Source organism: Cervus elaphus, chromosome 4, assembly GCF_910594005.1.
Source record: "Cervus elaphus chromosome 4, mCerEla1.1, whole genome shotgun sequence".
Lineage (NCBI taxonomy): Eukaryota > Metazoa > Chordata > Mammalia > Artiodactyla > Cervidae > Cervus > Cervus elaphus.
The window spans coordinates 12,648,963-12,668,780 of NC_057818.1; the positions used below are offsets into that span (position 1 = coordinate 12,648,963).

Genomic DNA, 19,818 nt, shown 5'->3' on the forward strand with positions numbered 1-19,818 from the left:
CATGGTCCCTCAATGACAGAAGTTAGAGAACCTGCCTCTTGATTCTGGTTTTAATGCATTAATGAAGATGCACAGCCATTAGGCTAACACAAATTTGTTTTCATACTTTGACAATGATATTAATAATACATGACTTCCTTTTAATCTTATAAATGTATCATATGCATTTAAAAAGCATTGTTCTGAGGAGGCGTCCAAAGGCTTTACCAGGCCTCTAGAGGGATCCTTGGCACAAAGAAGGTTAATGAGCCCTGTTCTAGAATGTTCTCAGTCTAGACCTTGCTCGGGAGCATCCTAAGGGCTTTCGGGGTGATGGGAAGCAAGTAGGAAGATATGACATCGAGGCTGAAATGAACAGGGGTGCATGTTTAGAAGCAGCTCTGTTTTGCATTCACCTAATGTTTCCTTTTATAGCAAATACAAGGCTTCCAGCTCATTCACGGTGTCAAAAGTAAAAGGTAAGGTGGACCGTCTTCTCTTATATGACCACAATCCACAGGTTACCCTGGAATTTTGTTCCCCTTACTTACTGATTTAATGGTTATCATACCTGTTGATACTGCTTTTCTCAGCATTGCCACAGTATTGAAGAGGTTCCTGAGGATTCTTTAGCTAGTTTCTAAACACATCTGAACTTGGCATTGGCCCTGGATGGCTAAGGCTGAAACACATGCCCAAGTTCCCCGCTGACTGTCACAGAAAGACTATTGCCTGGGTCTAGAGTAGCCAACAGGCTGTGTAGGCAGTGTTGGTTGCTACCGAGTGGTAGTGGCTACCTGGAACATTGTGTTTAGAAGGATTCTGAGGTCCAGTTCTGTGCTCAGCAGAAAACGAAGCTGGAGAGGTTAGTCATGTCTGCCACAGAGGAGGGGGTGAAACCTGGGGAAGGACATGGCCTATGTTTGCCGTACCTCGTCCGGCTAGGTACATGACCTGTGGCTTGTTCTTTGGCAGGGCGGCATGTGACCGTGGGAGAGCAGGCTGTAATCAGAATCGGGGTTGGGTTTGTAGTTGCCCAGACCGGGCACTTGGCTGGAGGGTCTCAGGCAGGCAGGGGGGCATAGGCACACTACAAACATTGCCTCTCCACCCCGGGAAACTTCCCACCCAGCCGTTCTTCCTTTGGGAAAGCCATGCTTGTCACTTGCCCTGGATACCAGACATTCGCTTAGTCGTGTCCGACTCTTTGTGACCCCATGGACTGCAGCATGCTAGGCCTCCCTGGCCTCCACCATCTCCTGGAGTTTACTCAAATGCATATCCACTGAGTTGGTGATGCCATCCAATCATTTCATGCTCTCTCATCCCCTTCTCCTCCTGGATACCTGACTACCTGGTTAGATATCTTTATAGAAACATGTAGCAGCATTTTACCGTATTACAAAATTAATACCTATTTATTCCAGATAATTTAAAAATATGGAGAATCAGTAGGGAAAAAAGAAAAAAGAAGACCTAAATTCGACCACTCAGAGATAACTACTCTGAACATTTTGGTGGATTTCTATAGAGTTTATTTTCCCTCTGCATTGAGTATATACATTGGTAATATGTACATTGATATGTTTTTAAAAATTGAAATTGGTAGCCTGATTTTCTTTTCAAATAATAATATACCAAGAATATACTTCTATACCTTTAAGTGGACTTCTGAACCTAATTTTAATGGTCTCCCCAGCATCCCATTGTGTAACAGACCCTTGTTGGACCTCTGCATAGACCCCTGCCCATCTAAATGATAGGCTGTGCTAGAGGTGGGCAAACTACAACCTTCAAGGCCAAATCCTGCCTGCCATCTGTTTTGTAAATAAAATTCTATTGGCACGGAGCTGTGCCCATTCATTTCTGTGTTGCCTAAGAATGGTTTTTCAACAGTATGTGAACCGTGAACTTCCAGATGTTCAAGCTGGTTATAGAAAAGGCAGAGGAACCAGAGATCAAATTGCCAACATCTGTTGGATTATCAAAAAAGCAAGAGAGTTCCAGAAAAACATCTATTTCTGCTTTATTGACTATGCCAAAGCCGTTGACTGTGTGGATCACCACAAACTGTGGAAAATTCTGAAAGAGATGGGAATACCAGATCACCTGACCTGCCTCTTGAGAAATCTGTATGCAGGTCAGGAAGCAACAGTTAGAACTGGACATGGAACAACAGACTGGTTCCAAATAGGAAAAGGAGTACGTCAAGGCTGTATATTGTCACCCTGCTTATTTAACTTATATGCAGAGTACATCATGAGAAATGCTGTACTGGATAAAGCACAAGCTGGAATCAAAATTGCTGGGAGAAATATCAATAACCTCAGATATGCAGATGACACCACCCTTATGGCAGAAAGTGAAGAAGAACTAAAGAGCCTCTTGATGAAAGTGAAAGAGGAGAGTGAAAAAGTTGGCTTAAAGTTCAACATTCAGGAAACTAAGATCATGGCATCTGGTCCCATCACTTCATGGCAAATAGATGGGGAAACAATGGAAACAGTGTCAGACTTTATTTTGGGGGGCTCCAAAATCACTGCAGATGGTGACTGCAGCCATGAAATTAAAAGATGCTTACTCCTTGGAAGAAAAGTTATGTCCAACCTAGACAGCATATTAAATAGCAGAGACATTACTTTGCCAACAAAGGTACATCTAGTCAAAGCTATGGTTTTTCCAGTAGTCGTGTATAAATGTGAGAGCTGGACTATAAACAAAGCTGAGCACCGAAGAATTGATGCTTTTGACCTGTGGTGTTGGAGAAGACTCTTGAGCCTTGTAGTCCCTTGGACTACAAGGAGATCCAACCAGTCCATCCTAAAGGAAATCAGTCCTGAATGTTCATTGGAAGGACTGATGCTGAAGCTTAAACTCCAATACTTTGGTCACATTTTGCGAAGAACTGACTCATTGGAAAGACCCTGATCCTGGGAAAGACTGAAGGTGGGAGGAGAAGGGGACAACAGAGGATGACATCACCGACTCAATGGATATGAGTTTGAGTAAACTAAGGGAGTTGGTGATGGACAGGGAGGCCTGGCGAACTGCAGTTCATGGGGTCACAAAGAGTCGGACATGACTGAGCAACTGAACTGAACTGACCTGAACTGATGGCTGGTTTCTGCTACAACAGCAGAGTAGAGTGGTTATAACACGACCATAGGGAGCTGGAGATATTTACTCTGACTCTTTAAGAAACAGTTTGCTGAGGCCTGGACTAAACGAGGATAGGCTGTTAGAGACCGCAGGTATTCAGTATTAGAAGTGCTTCCTTAGACACAGCATTTGACCTTGAAGGAGTCACCCACCCCTCGGGAAGGACTTGAGCAATGAGCTGAGGCTGGAAGTCAAAAACCAGACCTTCAGCTTGTCCTGTGCAGCCTCAGGGGGTCTTTTAGCTCTTTTGGACCTCAGTTTCCCCATCTACATAATTAGAACAATACCTTCCATGAGGATCCAGCATGATAAGGTAGAGGTAAAGACTTCAAAGTGGAAAAGCACAATGCTGGCCCCACAGAGAAACTGGTAAGGGTGATGACCTTTGACCTGTAGACATTTGGGCTGTGGGGTTTGTCTCATCCTTTGAGTGGACTGGGGGAGGAGTCGGGAGCACTGGGGCCTGGTACCTGGTACCGGCTGGGTTCTCATCCCAGCTCTTATCTGAGTTCAGGGGCCCAAGTAGCCCCCAGGGCCCATTGTCCAGCAGCCCCTTTCATAGTCCGGAAGCCTGAGGCTCAGGCCCACCTCTGACCCGTTGTTCCCGTTCACAGTGCAAGACCTGGACTGCTACACCACTGTGGCCCAGCTCTGCCCGTATGAGAAGCCGGGGACACACTGCCCAAGGTAAGGCTCCCTGGCATCTGGACTTGTAAACATGGGGGCTGAGAGAAAAAGGGCCAGGCTGGTTTGTGGGGTGGGTGGGGTGGTCACCGCATGCAGCCACGCATGGCTGAGTTCTAGACGTGGCCCTGGCATGTGTCCACACAGGAAGTCATTTGCTTTGTGGTCTGAGTCAAGGACCCACCCAACTTCCTGAGACCGCTTATTCTCAGCCCTGGCTGCACACTGGACTTGCTACAGGGGCATTAAAAGGACGAATCCCCATCTCCAAGGGTGGCCCAGGAGGGTATCGCATCTTTAGAAGCTTCTCCGTGAGCCCCTTGTGTAGCCAAGAACCTGGGGCCTGCCGTGAGGAACTTAACTGAGAAGATGATTTTGCCCCGCTCACTGTTGCCTCCACTAGCAGGAGAGAGTGTCTGCTTAGTTGCTCAGCCCTATCTGACTCTTTGTGAGCCCATTGACTGTAGCCCGCCAGGCTCTTGTGTCCATGGGATTCTCTAGGCAAGAGTACTGGAGTGGGTTGCCGTGTCCTCCTCCAGGAGATTCTTCCCAACCCAGGGATCAAATCCAGGTCTCCCGCTTTGCAGGCGGATTCGTTACCGTCTGAGCCACCAGGGAAGCAGAAGAGAGTGTTTGACTTCATTTGCCACCAAGCTCTTCCCAGGCCCCAAGACAGACCTCAGGGCCTGTCATTCTTGAACCCTTAGATCAGCTGAGAACTCTGGAAGCTGGGTGACACTGGTCCCCGTGGAATCTGCTCTTTGATTCTTGTATTTGATCTGTGATGTTTTCTGTGGATCACTTTAGAACCAGCTTGTTAAAATCCAGCTTTTTGGAGGTAAAACTTATACACAGTGAAATCCACCAGTAATAAGTATATAGTTGGGTGTGTTTTGACCAGTGTATACCACAGTCCCGATAGAGGACGTTTTCATCACCCAGCAGGTTCCCTTGTGGTCCGTTCCCCTCCCTCCGGTCTCTCCTGTATCCCTGCTGGCCCCTGATCCGCTCCTGTCCCTGTACTCGTGCCTTTTCTGGACTCTCACGTACATGGAGCCGTCACAGCAGAGACTTGTGTGTCTGGCTTCTTTCACTCCGCACAGTGCTTTGCAGTTCACCTGTCCTAGAGCCAGTGGGTGATTCGTTTCTTCTTTCACGTTGCCGAGTGGTGTTCCACTCTGTGGATGTACTGCAGTTTGTCTGAGGAGTGAGTTTTACACGCATCTGCCTAAGCCTTACTTGGCTGGTTTTTGGAAGATGGTGTGTCATAACTAAAGAAGAGGTGCCTCTGAAGTACCTATTAGACCGTCTCAGAAGTTGTGGGATGTAGTATCCCCTGAGCCCTTCTCCGGGGCCTGGATGCCTGTGGGTTCTCCAAGGGAAAGACTGACCTTACAACCAACAGGTGAGGGGCTTTGCTGGCGGTCCAGTGGTTAGGACTCCTGCTTCCATGGCAAGGAGCACAGGTTTGATCCCTTGTTGGAGAACCAAGATCTTGCATGCTGGGAGCAGTGGCCCCCCAAAACCTAACAGACGGAGACCCACAAGGATGAGCAGGAGGAACCCCGGGAGGGTGCTGATGAGGGAGAGGGGACTGGACTGGGCCCCGGACTCCTCCCCTTGGCTACTCACGTTCCCCTTGGGGCTTTCTCACTGCCCACTGCCACCTCCACCACCACGCTGACCCGCCTTGAGTGTTCAAGGGAAAACATCCCACATGTTAAAGAGAAGCAGAAGGAAGTAATTTAAGAAAGTACAAACAAAAAGAAAAACTTGACATGCTACAAGTATCCAAAATGTTTCTGACCTCTCATTCTAGAAGCAGGAAAGAACATTCTTACCCCAATTCTCTTTTTTTTTCTGTTTAAATCTCAGACACATCCTTGTTCTCTCTGCCTATCCTGCTCCTTCGCCCCAAAGGACCCTTTCCACTTCCTGGTCGCTCTGCCTGGCTCTCTTCCCCTTCAGCATCCTGCCTGTCTCTGGGCCAGAGGGCTTCCGGCTGCCTTTTTGGTTTCTTGGTCCCTGGGCTCCAGCCCACGTGTGCCTGTTCCAGATGAAGACAAAAGACCTTTTCTTAAGTCAAGCTTGTACTTTCTTGGTTTGAGAGGCTCCAGTTTGAGGCACTCTCCTCATCCCCTGTGGCAGGGATGTGGTGACTGACACAGCAGTGAGCAAACCCTTCCTGCCCCAGGTTATCAGTGTTCCCTCCCTGGAATATTCTGTGATTCACAGAGGTGAGCGCCCCCACCCTTTCCTCCTCCACAACAGGGAAGTGGCCTTAAAAAAAAAAATCTATTGATTATAATCTCTATAAAGTACCCACAGTGTGAACCAGCCAACACCCAAGAATGGGAGGTACAACCCCTTCCAATTCCATACTCACCTCTGTGAGATTTTTGTTTCATTTCACCTCGTTGTTTCTGCATGTCTTTTAATATGAAGAGCTTTTTCTTTAAAAAAAATTTTATTGCAGTATAGTTGATTTACAACGTCGTGTTAGTTTCAGGTGTACAACAAAGTGAATCAGTTATATATGCATCTGTTGTTGTTCAATTCTGTTCGATTCTCCGTGACTCCATGGACTGCAGCATGCCAAGCTTCCCTGTTCTTCACCGTCTTCTGGAGTTTGCTCAAACCCATGTCCATTGAGTCGGTGATGCCATCCACCCACCTCATCCTCTGTCACCCCCTTCTCCTCCTGCCCTCAATCTTTCCATCTATATCCACTCTTGTAGGTTCTTTTTCTTTATAGTCATTACAGAATATTGAGTATAGTTCCTTGTGCTATACGGTAATATAGAGTAGGATCTTACAGAAGGTCTATTTTATATATAGTAGTGTGTATGTGTCAATAAAATTCTACATGTACTTTTAAGAAAAGGAAAAATATCTTTTATCACTGCTAGGGTGAAAGAGGTATATATGTATTTTTTCTTAAAGAGTAGGCTGTGGTAATAATTGCCTTTCATCTAAGTATTAAATCTTGATGAGCAAATAAAGAGGGCCAGCTGCTTTTCTCAAGAAGTTTTGTTTTCTGCTGATGATAACCATTCCCTAAACGCTTCTTGTTTTCCAGAGTTCGCTGTCCAGCGCACTGCAAAGACGAGCCATCCTATTGGGCTCCCGTGTTTGGAAGCAACATCTATGCCGATGTGAGTATTCTGGACTTATTGGTGACTGCCCCACAGAAACCACGTTCCAGGGTCTGGACGTCAGAAACTTAAAATCTCATTCCTGTGCCTCTAGATAAATTTATACCATTCATTTCTGCTACCAGTGCTCTAGTTTCTACATTTTCAGAAGTATTTGTGCTTCCACCAATGTGTGCTAATGAACACAGACATGGGTGTACCTCCTCTTGCCCAGACATCTTCAGAGTTTGGTGAACTGAATCCTGCTCCCTCACTGACAAGCTCTTCTCATGTGAAGGCTGCCATGCATCACATACTGCCTTCCCCCAGATACTTAATAACCTTTCTGGCTCTCCTGATGCTTGTATAGCTGTTGGTCTTCTCCACTCATTGCATTTCTTTTTTGGCTGTGTACATACACTGAACTAAAAGCACATAGAAGAAAATACAAACTACTGCCAATGTACTACTTGTTAATAACCACTCTTATTATATTCCGTTTTTCCATCCTAACTTTAGCAAGGAAAGTTTAGCTTGGTTGTTTTTTAAATTTTATTGAAGTATAGTTGATTTACAGAGTTGTGTTCATTTCTACTGTACAGAAAAGTGACTCAGTTATACATACATGTTCTCTTTCATACTCTTTTCCATTCTGGTTTGTCACAGGATGGTGAATACGGTTCTCTGTGCTCCACAGTAGGCCCTTGTCGTTTATCCATCCTACAGAGAAGAGTTTGCAGATATGGCTCCTACAGAACAAGGTCTCTTCCTCCTGTGGTCCAGGGTTTAGGGACATGGTGACCCAGGAGATGTGAATACGGTCACAGCTCTGCCCAACAGGCTGTGTGGTCTTCCTGACCAAGCCATTCACCTCTCTGTAGAATGAGCCAGGGCTGGGGTTTTCTAATTCAGGGGATCCTCTAGATCTGAAAGTCCATGAGTAGATCAGCTTCACTCAATCCCAGCTAATGTTTTTACCCAGCTTTTCCTCATCTTCATTTCTATGGTTCTCCTGCATCCACTATCACCACGCCCGCCTTTGCCTCCATCCGCCTTCATTTATTCTGGACTCCTGTAATGTGAGCTCGCTGAGTTCTGTGAAGTCAAAGCAACCTTCATGACTGGCCTTCCCCCACCCCTCATCTTTTTTTCCTCTCCTCTTTAAATGAGCCTTTTTATTTTTTCTCCTTAAAAGGTGCTTAGCCAAAATGGAGCTCTAAAAGTTTAATGAAGGAATAAAACAATGTGAATCAATTGTTATACCAAATATTTAAGCCAAAACCTGCAACTGAAAGACAGAGTCTTTGATTTTCAAGTGCTTTAAATATCAAAGGACAAGGAAGATGATTCTAGTACAGTACAAAAGACAAATAGATAAAGCAGGAGTGGCAATATTGCTATCTGATAAAGTGGAATTTAAACATACTGAATGGGACGAGACAATTCATTATGCAATGGCACAAAAGGTACAATGTATGTAGATGTGAAAATCAAGTCCATATGCTCCAAACAGTGTAGCAGCTAAACATATAAAGCAAAAGGAAAAAAAAAGTTTAGAAATGCAAGGAGAACTTGATGAAATTTTAGTAATAATATGAGGCTACATTTTACTTTGTTTTAGATTCTTAAAAACATCATCACTAGGTATTGTTACTCCCATCTTACAAAGACAGACAGGGAGGCTTAGAATAACCTGCCACAGATGATGCCGCTGGCAGTGGGGAAGGCGAGATGCAGATGAGGGCGTGTCTTGCCTCTGGGTCTGTTCTGCCTGCATGAATGTTGCTGCACTTCTGAATGCACAGGTGTGAACAGGCCTGTTTGTGAAAACCTGTATTCAGTCTCTAACTAAGTTACTCACTAGGATTTTGAGCTTTTGACAACACTGTCCTGGTGCCCATGACAGGGCTTGGTATATAATAATTGTTCGATTAATGTTTGTTAAAAGAATAAGTAGATAAAAATACTGCAGTTGTTAATGCCTAAACATCTCTTGAGAAAATTTAAAAAAAAAGAAAAGGAAGGAAGGAAGGGAAAAAGAAAGAGAAAACTACCTCCGTTTCAGAGGCTCTTTTCTGGCCTCGGTTTCTAGGTCACTCTGTATTCTGGGAAATGATGATGCCCCTGGAAAATGTCTGTTTAGCTAAGAGATTTATTTTGGGAGTGTTGTCTCCAGGCCTTCGAAGGGCCCAATAGTGCCTCCCCCAGCGTGCGTTACTTGGCAGACCCCGCACTTTGTGGTGAGCTGCAGGCAGGAGGAGCACCAGGGTGTAGCCCGTGAACCACGTCTGGGTCAGAAGATGCGAAAAGCGCCAGCCCCAGCTGTGACACTTGACAGCCCTGGGACGGTGGACAGGCCCTGCCCTGCTCTGAGCCTCAGTTTCCCTGTCTGTCCCTCCCTCTGTGGCTCCTTGGGTTCTTACCCTTGAGCCCGCACCAGGATCCCCAGAGGGCGTGTTCAGACAGAGTTCCGGGCCCCGCCCCCACCGCCCTTCAGACTCAGGGGGTCTGGGGCAGAGCCAGGGAATCTGCATTTCTAGCAAGTTCCCCGGTGGTGCTGATGCTGCTGGTCTGAGACGGCACTTCAAGGACCCCTGGGTTGGAGATGACAGTCCTGTGGGAATTTTCAATAATGGTGATGGTGAGAGCAATGATTATGGTGGTGTTTGTTTTGTTAACTGACATCTGTTGAGCACTTACTGTGTGCAGGCCTGCATTTAGCCTTTGACCTTTACATAATTGCCTCGCTAGCCCCTCTCGGGGTCTTATTGACCCCTGTGAGGTAGTGTGCAGCTTGCCAGCTCTGAGCAGCAGTCCTGGCTCTGCTGTTTGCCAGCCCAGTGACTTGGGCCAAGTCTTTAAACCCCTGTTAAGAGGGAATAATAGTGGTGGTGATGATGATGACCATAATAATAATGATGAAGATGATAATACTGTGTAGGTTACTGGGAGTTACTCTATCAATCACTTGAAACACTCAGAACTTGGCCTGTAGTGATAACTGCTCAGAAAGATTACCTAGGATGATCCCTGCTTTATGTTGAGAAGATAGAGCCTCTGAGGGTTAAAATAGGTCATTCAAGGCCACACAGCCAACCAGTGGTGGGGGAGGGGGGGGATGCTGAGACCAGATCTCTGTTGATAGTGCTTGTGAATAAGTATCCAGATACCGGTGTTGCCAATATGTGGTGTTGGAGAAGACTCTTGAGAGTCCCTTGGACAGGAAGGAGATCAACCCAGTCCATCCTAAAGGAAATCAACCCTGAATATTCATTGGAAGGACTGATGATGAAGCTGAAGCTCCAATATTTTGGCCACCTAATGAGAAGAGTCAACTCATTGGAAAACACCTTGATTTGCTGGGAAACATTGAGGGCAGGAGGAGAAGCAGACGACAGAGGATGAGATGGTTGGATGGCATCCCTGACTCAATGAACATGAGTTTGAGCAAGCTCCGGGAGATGGTGAAGGACAGGGAAGCCTAGTGTGCTGCAGTCTGTGGGGTCGCAGAGTCAGACACAACTGAGCGACTGAACAACAAAGTCGGCGTTGCCTCAGGTCTTGAGGAGAGAAAGCAGATACCTTGTACCTTTGGGGAAGCAGAGGTGAGACGAGACGTGTGGGAGGAGGAAGCGGGAGGAGAGTGTTTGTCCGCCATCAGCAGTGGAAGGCGTCTGCGGTGGTCACCGGCCCATGCAGTGAGGAGGAGGAGGCCCTGGGTGTGAGGGTCCCATGCCTGCGGCCTGCTGTTATCATGGGAACTTCTGTACCACTGGTGCCCAGACACCCTCGGGGGCCGGGGCAGAGGGCCATCACAGAGGCCCCAACACCGGAGCACCCGGCCTCTTGGCAGCTGTGGTCAGAGGATGTGCCTCCTGGGCAGGCCCTGGGTCTGGTCACTCACAGAGCGTGAGCAATACGAGAGGGAGATGGAAGAACCCCCCAGCCCCACCCACCAGGCAGACAGTGAGCCCCCGCTCAGGCCCTCAAACAGCAAACGTAGGAGGATTCCACAACGATGGTTTCCTTCACAGTCTCCTGCCTCTCTCTGAGATGAGGCAGACTTATTGCTTGTTAATCTTCTAGGGACACAAAGAGAACTGGAAAGTTGTGGATCCTTCCTCCGAGGAGGTGGGGGTGGAGAATGCTTCTTTGTATTGATAAAGTTGACCAACCATCCCAGTTTGTCTGGGATGCTGAGTTTCCCAGGCTCAGTGCTAAAACCTCAAAAGTTCTTGCCAACCTTCTAAGCCCACAGAGTTCTGCCTGCAGCCTCAGGGCCTCGCAGATGCCCCGGAGCCTGCTTTGGGCTAAGGAATCCGGCCCTCATCTGTTTAATGTATGAACTGAAGACAAGATATGTTCACGTGGGATTAGAAAAACTGGCCTTCAGCTCCTCACATCAGTCAGTGGTGAGAAGCAAGAAATCCAGTTCTCCCATCTTTAGTGGGATGGTGCCTGTCGGCTCTGAGACTCTCCAGCTTTTAACAGCAACATTAACTTCCCAGGGAGCGGGCAGGGCGGGGCCTTCTACTGTGAGTATTTTTTCCTTCTGCAAAACCAGCAGCTTGTCTGGAATGGCCTGGATTTGGAAGGGATGTGGCAGGAGCTGGCAGTCTGCAGGGCTGTTGGGTCTTTCTCTCTGCCTCTGACCTTCTTCTAGTCTCCCTCTTGCAAGGACCCTTGGAATTCTGCTGGACCCACTGGGGTAATTCAGGACCCTCTCGTCTTGAGGTTCCTACCTTCGTCACATCTTCAGAGGCCTTGTGCTGTGCCATGTCACGTGCCCACATGTTCCAGGGACGGGGGTGGGCGTCTTTGGTGGGCAGTTCTGTTAGTCTGCTGACCACAGAGTCACAGCCTTGACCTTTAACCCGATCTTGTTTGAAATCGCTACTAAACCAAGAAGTGTCTTCAGGGCCTTGGCAATGTTGTCCAGTCTCACTGAGCCTGTGTTTCTGGCCTATAAAGTGGGAATAATGTAGTCACCCATCTCACTGGAAGATGAAATGAGATGATAAGCAAAAAGCAGCCCAGGGCTGGTATTCAATAAGCTCAGTCGACACTAGCTCTGCTCTCCGTGACGGAGGCTGTTCACTCCATAGATGGGTTAGCTCCTCTTATGTCTGCAGCCCTGGCTGCACCTGACAAACACTCAGCCTCAGGCTTCACCCCAGAGCAGCTGAATCTGTGGGGGAGGGAGGAGGGGATGGGGGGGGGCATCACCAGGTAAAGATGCCGCAGCTGCAGTGAGGGTGGAGGCTCGCAGCACAGGCCAGGCGAAGGACTGCAGAAGAGGCAGGAAGGTGTTACCTTGAGTTGGCCTCAGCATCACCTGGCCCTCACCTGAGGGGGTGGTTCCGAGTCCATAGGTACATCAGGGTGAGGTCCAGGAGCCTGCGTCTTTTACAAGCACCAGCCTCCCCAGCCCTGAATGAGTCTCCCCAGCTTTGAGAAACATTGATTAATTACTCTCAGACAACCCAGTCTGAGGAGTGTTTTTCTACTGGATAAGTTAAGACCCTAATGGAAGTTGAACCCGATGATTGTCTTACCCAGGGATTGGATGACTCGAAGACTTTAGAAAACAGCATCTCCTGCCCTTGCTTGAAACACAGTGGCTCATGTGGCACCTGGAGTGAACCCAGATGCCCCCACGGCCCTCACGGCCCCGAGTGACTGGCCCCTGCTCACCTCCTCCCACCTCTCCTGCAGCTTTCTGCCTGACTCACTGTGTTCCAGCCGCCCTGGCCCCTCTTTCTATTCTTTGGATCTGACAAGTTCACTGCACCCCAGGGCCTTTGCACAGGCTCTCCCTCTGCCTGGGACACTCCTCCCAGAGACGTTGCCATGTCTGTGGGAGTCTTCCCGTATTAATTGTTCTAAAAGAGCCCCTTAATCTTATCTCATGATCAGGTTTTGTTTTCTTCATGACATGAGTTCCTCATTTGTGTATTTGTTTGTCTGTCTCTCTTGACTCTGTGAAGGTAGAACCTTTATTTTGTTCCCCCCGAATCCTCTTGCATCTAGTACAGTGCCTGGCACATAGTAGGTGTTCAGAAAATATTTGTCAAAAAATGAACAAATGAATGAGGGATGAGACCAGGTCTCCCCAGAGAGACCGCTGAGGAATCGAGGTAGTGATGGTTACTTCCTAGGGCTTGGTGGGGTCAACATCCTACCAACCAGCAAGCCAAGTCATGGTTGACCCCATCAGGGTGTGACTGAGGGCCTGACCTTGACACTAATCACAGCCCTTCCCTTCTGCACTTTCAGACTTCCAGCATCTGTAAGACCGCCGTGCACGCGGGGGTCATCCGGAACGAGAGTGGGGGCTATGTGGACGTGATGCCCGTGGATAAAAAGAAGACCTATGTGGGCTCGCTCAGGAATGGAGTCCAGTCTGAAAGGTAGGGCTGCTTTCTCAGACACTCAACACCCAGGGCCTGTGGGGGCCGTTGGAGAAGGGCTACGGTGATTGTCCTTTAAGATAAAGGCTGGGCAGACTTGGTACATGTTCTCAGTAGAGCACCCAGGACAAGCCTGTCCTTTTCTCTCTTCCTTTCTTTTTTCAAAAGGAGAGCTTGTTTCTATACCCAGCACATGTGTTTGTAGACAATTTAGAGGTGTCAGATAAGCCCCAAGGAAAACCATCACCCATTACCTCTCGCCTGGGGGAGTTAGGGATCTTTGGTGTGTATCCCTCTGGTCCTTTTTCTGTATGTATATGTGCATGCCTCCCCCATGCCCCTCCCCCCAAAAGACAAAGGGACCAAGTTATAGTCACAAAGCAGTGCTCTAGCTGCGTCAGAATATAGCTGCATTTTGTTACCCAACTAAGAGCCGAGTCTGGAGTGCAGCAGACCTAGGCTCTGCTTCTTCCCAACTTTGTGACCTGGAGCCAGTCTCCTGGTTTCTTGAGCCTCGGCTTTCTGGCCTGGAACGTGGGGAGAACTACAGTCCCCACCTCTGGGGGTGTTGCGAAGCTGACGGAGGTGTTGCCTAGCTCTTCTGGCCAGGACACCAGCCACATTGGACTGGGGCCCACGCTGATGACCGCATCTTACTTTAATCACTTCTTTGAAGTCCCCTTCTCCAAGTACAGTCACATTCCGAGGGCACCGGGGATTAGGAGGTCAACATGTGAACTTGAGGGTGGGGCCGCACAAGCCAGCCAGCCCATACCAGGGGAAATGATGAAGATTTTATACTTGGGGACCGCTTTAGAAAGGGAATATAAAGTAAAGGGTACAAACTGTACCAGGCCCCATGAAGCCCGGGCTGTCGTGGCTCCCTGGTGCTCTGCCGCTGTCTGCACCCTCCCAGCCTCCTGGGGCACTGCAAGGGCGGACCCTGCAGAATCAAGTGACGGGGATTCTGGTGGGGGGCAGGGGCGCGCAGGATGTGCTCGGTCATGGCCATCAGCCCCGAACACCCGGAGTTAGTGGCTTCTGCGTTTCCTCCTTCAAAGCCTGCAACCTCTGTGTGGGAAAAGCTTAATGAAGGGAAATTCCATTGATTTAATGGGAGGGAAATGAAGCAGCTGATTAGGTGGAATTTCCTGGTGGGGCTGGAAAGAAATCCCAGGACACCCATCTCTTGAGTTCATTGTGTCCCTTTGAGAGAGAAAACGCCTTGGTGAGAAGCTGACAGGCTGGCCTTCTTATCATTGAGAGGACCCCAGCAGCTCCACCCCTGCCCAAGGCTGGGACACAGGGGGGTCTCTAGGGAGGACTGGAGACTGACAGAAGGTCCCCCAAAGTGTCTTCTTCCCCACTGTTAACTGCCCCCCTCCATCTGTAGTTTTCTCTGGCCAAAGGACCCGACTGAAATGCTGTCATTATAATTGCCCCTTGACATTCACGGCGCCTTGGTTCCAGGATCCCCCAAGGATACCCCAGTCCGAGGATGCTCAAGTCCTTATTGTTGTTGTGGTCGTTTAGTCGTTCAGTCATGTCTGACTCTTGTGACCCCATCAACTGTAGCGCACCAGGCTCCCCTGTCCATGGGATCTCCCAGGCAAGAATACTGGAGTGGGTTGCCATTTCCCTCTCCAGGTGATCTTCCCGACTCAGGGATCGAACCCGCGTCTCCCACATTGGCAGGCAGATTCTTTACCTCTGAGCCACCAGGGAAGCCCCCAAGTCCTTGTACACAATGATGAAGAACAGGAGGCCGTCCACATCCACGGACTCCACAGCCACGGGTGGACGTGGAGTGGATACAGAGGGCTGACTGTGTCTTGCGGGCAGCCTTCCCCAGGCCCCACAGTGGTTGATGCCCCCTGCGCTACTCAGATAGGTTCTACTTAGCCAACAGCCTGCTTGGGCTCTTTCCTCCTGAGTAGGTCGTGCAGGCTGAATTCTGTGATCAGCTGAAATCTGTGGTGAGCTTCCTGACCTGTAGAGGGAAAATGATAGCACCCACCCCCAGTGTTGGGGAATACAGTGGGTCTCCAAGTGGGCTCCCCAGGGCAGCATTCAAATTGACGGGGAGTTTGCTAGAGAAGCACATTCTCTGGCCAACCCGGGACAGACACTTGGGGAGTGTGGATCTGCCCTAGGGGCCCTGATGCCTGCTGGAAGGTGACCGCTGCTGCAGAGGGGGTGATGCAGGGTGACCGTGTCCTGGTCACAGAGTCGCACTGTCCGTGATTCTAATAGTTTGTGATGTACTCTGTCTCTGCGGGGGCCCAGACCCATGCCGGGATGAGTGGGTGCCAGATGGTAGTCCGCCCTGCATGTGCAGAGGGGAGAGGCCAGGCCAGAGGGGACGTGGGGTCCAAGGGCAGCTGGGAGCGCTCTGCACTGCTCGTCAGCTGGGTGTCCTGGGGCAGGAGTCTGCTGTGAGGATTAAATGAGAAAGTACGTGCAAAGCACTCACCAGCGGCTTAGGGCAAGCATCTAATAGACCCGCTGGCCTGGCTGTTATGACACCTCAAGGCCTGTTTTGAACCTCAAGACACTATGATTCTTTTCATGTAGGGTCAGGTAACTCGACTGTAGGAAGTAGCCTACGTGGATTATTCCAAGACAAGGGAGAAAGCATCGTGCAGGAGTTACTCTTCCATCCTGATATCCATCCATTCCACGTGCTCTCACCCATCAGGTGTCACGCACGGGGTGAACCCTTATAGTGTCCCAGGCACTGGGACCGAGTGGGGAACACATAGCCCCGATCTCCGCCCTCCTGGGACTTGTCACCTAGTTGCAGGACAGACAGTGCGGAAATACAACTTCAGTAGCAGGGCACAGGCGTCTCTGCTATGGAGGGTGGTGCCGGGAGCCGAGTACACCCAGCAGGGTCCCATCTTACAGTCTGGAGGGGCCTCTGTGGGGACGTGGCTGCTGCAGAGATGTCTGGCTGCCCTAGGCAGGGCAGCCCCCTCCTCCCCTTCTTTAGATGGGACCTGAGCCCCTCTGCATAGGGACCAGGGCTGAGAAATTTCCCTGGAGCCTGTTCCCATTAGGGACTGTGGGAACCCAGCCTGAGGCTGGATGGTGACTCTGTCCTCAGTGTCTGCAGGGCCCCTGGAGTGGTCATGACTGTCCCGAGGGAGATGTGGACACTGGACATATAGCAGCCCATTCACAGAAAGCCACATTCTAAATTTGGGGAATCCTTCAATCAGTCAAACAAATGAAACCTCCTGAACAGAATTCTCAGTACACAGACCACAAGTTGGTTCCGCTTCAAAGTCTCTTTAGTTTAGCAATTATCTTTTTCTAGAAGAGGATTTCCTGGAAATTTTGAAAGATGACCATGCAGAACTGGGACCACGTAAGAGGACAGGCACTTTCTCTCTCACACACACATGCCCATGAAAGAAAGGAAGGAAAAGGAATCTGGGAGAACTTTAGGTGTTGGGACCTGGGTTTGTCCAGATATTCTCAGAAAGAAGCTGGACATCTGGAAGAATATCAGTTCAGGATTTTTTTTTTTTTCCTGAGGCCAGGACTGATTTTTAAAGACAGATTTCACAATGAGATTGGGAAATATACTGAACAATGACAGATAATACTCTTGGTCACAATGACCTCTTTACAGAGGTTGATGGTATATACGTGGATCGATGTTTACCTGAATGGTAGGCCACCTCGGGTAGCATTTATGGGGCAGCTCCTGTGTGCTGGGCACTGTCCTTGGGGCTGGGGCCACAGCAGGGACGGAAGAAGCCAAATTCTTGTCCTCAGACGCCTCTGTCTACTGCAGCATGTCCCAGATACATACCATGAGTCACATATGGGATTTAAGAAAAAATTATTGGAGCATAGTTGATTTACGGTGTTGTGTTAGTTTCAGGTGCACAAGACAGTGAGTCAGTTATACATATACATATATCTGCTTTTCTTTTTTTTTTTTTTGAGATTCTTTCCCCAACACATGGGGGTTTTAAGGTTTCTAGTAATTATAGTGAAAAAGAAACAGAAGGGAGAATTTAGAGTACATTTCACTTCATCCAATGCATCATTATTATTGTTTCAATACGTATGAACAGAAGCAGTGTTGGTGGGAAACTTGCACTCTTCTTTTCTTATAAGAGCTGGGAAACCCAGCAGGTGTTTTGCACACAGAACGCGTCTCAGTCTGGGCGAGCTGCATTTCAAGCCCTCGGTAACCACCGTGAGCCCTGGGAGTCTTGAGGGTTGGGTGTCTGAAACTCTCTCAACTTGTGCAGAAACTCTGGGAAGCAGAAACCACTGGGCTGTTATTTCCAGATGGAATGACTTTTGCTGGACCAAGCTGGGCTGCTTTCCCCCGGCGTTTCCCTCCCTCCCCGTTTCCTCCCAGCTCCCGTTTCCCAGCACTCTCAGATCTGTACTCTCATTAGCTCAGCTCACCTCCCAACAGTCCCATGAGGCAGAGACCACAGTTACCCTCATTTATCAATAAGGAAAGGGAGGCTTAACAGAGAGGTTAAACGACTTGCCCAAGGTCACCCCACCAGTAAGCAGCAGGGCCCATACTCAGACTGGTAACCAGCACACGTGACTCCTCACTAGACAGGCTGTTGACTGCAGAAGGGGCTGGGGTGAGCCTTTTACACTCCTAAGGTACACTTGTTTGTAAACTTTACAAATGTTAGTTAGAAAAGAAATACTTACTTATTATTTAAATAATAGGGCTTCACTGGTAACTCAGACGGTAAAGAATGGCATTGGGACCCCTCTGTACTGCTCGCCAGCTGGGTATCCTCGGGCCGGCAGTCTCCCCCGCCTCTGCAATGAAGGGGACTCAAGTTTGATCCCTGGGTCTGGATGATCCCCTGAAGCGAATGGCAACCCACTGCAGTATTCCTGCCTGGAGAATCCCATAGACAGAGGAGTCTGCCGGGCTACATAGTCTACGTGGTCACAAAGAGTCGGACATGGCTGATCGACTAACACTTTCACTTTCTATTTAAATAATATGTCTAAGGATTAGAAAACAAGAGTTCCTATAGGCATTCTGTTAATCTCTGTTAACTGCTTTTTTATAACTTTTCCAGGCTTCCCCCACCCCACCCCGGGCAATTCACATAAAAATGAAAATTGTATTTTTATGGAGATTGTATTTTTTTCCCTAAAAAAATATTTTCTGAAATTGTTTTATCCTAAAAAATATTTTCTATTTCATGAAATGAGATGAAGAGGTTTGACAATTCCTTGGGGCTTGGGCTTAATAATAACAATTCACTCGCCGCCGTGCACCTGCCCGCTGTCCCCCTGATGGGAGAATGCGGTTTCAGTCTTGTGAGGTGGCGCTGCCCATGGCCCAGGGCTTGAGCTCCCAGAACCTTCCCTGGATGAGCTCATTCACCTCGCATAGGGCCCCTGAGGAGGGGGTGCTTTTGTGAACTCTGTCCTCGAAGCAGGAACTGAGGCTCAGAGAAATGGATTAACCACCCCAAGGTCCAATAGATAAGATCTGGAACTATTTCTGTCTGACTCTTGAAGTTTCCTGGAAGATCAGTAGAGGGTGAGAATCTGGGGGAACAGATTAGAATATTAAAAAAATTGTTTATGTATGTATAACACACTATACATATAAATACATACATGTTCATGTATGCATATAAGTGATATTGCTTAATACTAAAAAAGATGTCACAAATGTAAAGCCAGGAGAGCAATCCTCTGCCATCCTTTTGTCGCTGGGTTCCATCCCCCTGGGGTTAGCTGCCAACTAGTGGACCGCCTGTCCCAGGACAGAGGTACACTGTCCTCTCTCTTTAATCCAGTCTCTACTGTGTGCTGCCAAACACCAACCACCTCCTCCCTGAATAATTTTCGCCCACAGGAGTGAGCTTTCAGGACGAAGCCTTATGCTTTTGGCTCCTGCAGACCTGCAGCCTCCCACCTCCCAAGGGGCTCCCGGCGTCTGAGCCCCGACTGCCGTGTGGGGTTGCCCAGTGTGGTCCTGGGCAGTGGTGTGGCCACAGCCCATCCATTTAGGATGAGGGTCAGGAAAGGGTCCCAGAGCATCCACAGAGCTGCATCCGTGTCCCAGCTGCACCTGGAACAGGTGTTCTGTTTGGGGCAAATCACATCACCTCTTAGAGCCTTGCTTCCCTTTCTGTAAGTGGGAGGAACCCTGGAGATCTCTCAGGGGGCTGCGGGGACTGGACGGGGTAAGATTACATAACGAATGGAGGCAGCGTTGGGGTGCGCTGGTGTGTGTGCCAGACACAGCCGCTGGCTCGGAGAGCTGAGCACTGGTACCCAGGGCAGGCGAGGGGCTGTCGGAAGCCTGGACTCACTCCCCAGGGCTGGGCTGTGACACCACCCGAGGCCACAGTGCCTCAGCCTTTCCCGGAGCTCCCATTCCAGTAGATCAGTGACCCTGGGGACACCCCAGGGGCTTCCCAGGCCAGCTCTGGTTC

General features: G+C 49.0%; 1 protein-coding gene across 2 annotated transcripts in view; it reads left to right on the top strand.

The window, feature by feature from the left end:
- Nucleotides 1-19,818, top strand: part of CRISPLD2 (cysteine rich secretory protein LCCL domain containing 2) — a 65,678-nt gene that overhangs the window by 38,200 nt on the left and 7,660 nt on the right. For both annotated transcript variants that reach the window (XM_043898199.1, XM_043898200.1), the window contains 4 exons: nucleotides 415-458; nucleotides 3,753-3,825; nucleotides 6,902-6,977; nucleotides 13,233-13,366. In XM_043898199.1, coding sequence (XP_043754134.1) covers nucleotides 415-458; nucleotides 3,753-3,825; nucleotides 6,902-6,977; nucleotides 13,233-13,366 — 327 coding nt within the window. The remainder of the gene's footprint in view (nucleotides 1-414; nucleotides 459-3,752; nucleotides 3,826-6,901; nucleotides 6,978-13,232; nucleotides 13,367-19,818) is intronic.